General features: G+C 43.9%; 1 protein-coding gene across 1 annotated transcript; it reads right to left on the bottom strand.

Moving 5' to 3' along the window:
* Positions 1–270: 270 nt before the first annotated feature.
* Positions 271–510, bottom strand: LOC310634846 (transmembrane protein 238-like; the record flags this gene model as incomplete). Its single annotated transcript, XM_083353383.1, has 1 exon — positions 271–510. One exon carries the CDS (start codon positions 508–510, stop codon positions 271–273), a length of 240 nt encoding a protein of 79 aa, XP_083209509.1.
* Positions 511–987: the final 477 nt, after the last annotated feature.

Genomic DNA, 987 nt, shown 5'->3' with positions numbered 1-987 from the left:
CCATGCTCCCAGCGGAGGAACATTTTTATGCAGTACAAGATGGTCTCAGTCCTTCAGTTCAACAGGCTGTATTCAGGGCAGAAATCTTGCTACTGTAGATGCTGATGAGTTTCTTAGTTAAACCCTTAGGGTTGGTATGCACCTTGGGGTGGGGAGATGTCACAGGGGCAAAGTTCTCTTCTGCCATCCAGAAAAAACTTCCAGTTGGCTCATCAAGGCAACTGAAGCTGTTTTCTAGCTGGATGGAGATGTTTACTTCTGCATAATCCTTTAGTTATCAACGGATCGAATCCCTAGTTCCCTGAAAGGGACCTCAATGTTGAATGTATAACCAAAAATCCAGAATAACAGGCTGAAAGCCAAGAGCAGAGCTCCAGTATAGACAAAGAAATCCCAGGAGCTCAGAAAGCGACAGACCCCAAGGACGAGGAGGACCAGTCCAGCCACATCACACAGGACAGCTGCAAGGAATATCAGAAAGCATCGAGTCCTGCGGAGAGAGAGGGTCATGGTAAGCATAGCCTCAGGCAAGAGAAATCCAGAGCACTGCTTGCATCTTCCACACCACTTATCAAATATATCCAAGCTGCCTTAAGGCCAGAAGGAAATATACCTGTCCTAATGCACCTCCCAGAATAATAGGCAGATTTTAACTCCTTCCTGTTCTGTCATCAGGCTGAAGTTGACACATATTTGCTGACAGGACTTCCCATTAGAACCAGAGCTATTTGGTTTGATTCAGCTGTGTTTTGTTTTCATTTAGGTACTCAAATTTGGTACAGCCTTACCTAAGCCACGTGTGGCGTTTGTGGCGTATATTTGTTAGTTCTGTTTAAAGTGGATGTTTTATATTCCTATTGGGAATTGGATACGTTTTATATTGTTGTATCAGCAAGTGTATAAAGATCGGTAATCTGCATTGGGATCTCCTGGGAAGCTTAGTTCAGACATATCTGTGCAAGACTGTAGATTCTACAGCTCTAGTTT

Source organism: Vipera ursinii (genome assembly GCF_947247035.1).
Source record: "Vipera ursinii genome assembly, chromosome: 2".
NCBI classification, from domain to species: domain Eukaryota; kingdom Metazoa; phylum Chordata; class Lepidosauria; order Squamata; family Viperidae; genus Vipera; species Vipera ursinii.
This window is presented reverse-complemented; position numbering and strand designations above follow the sequence as displayed.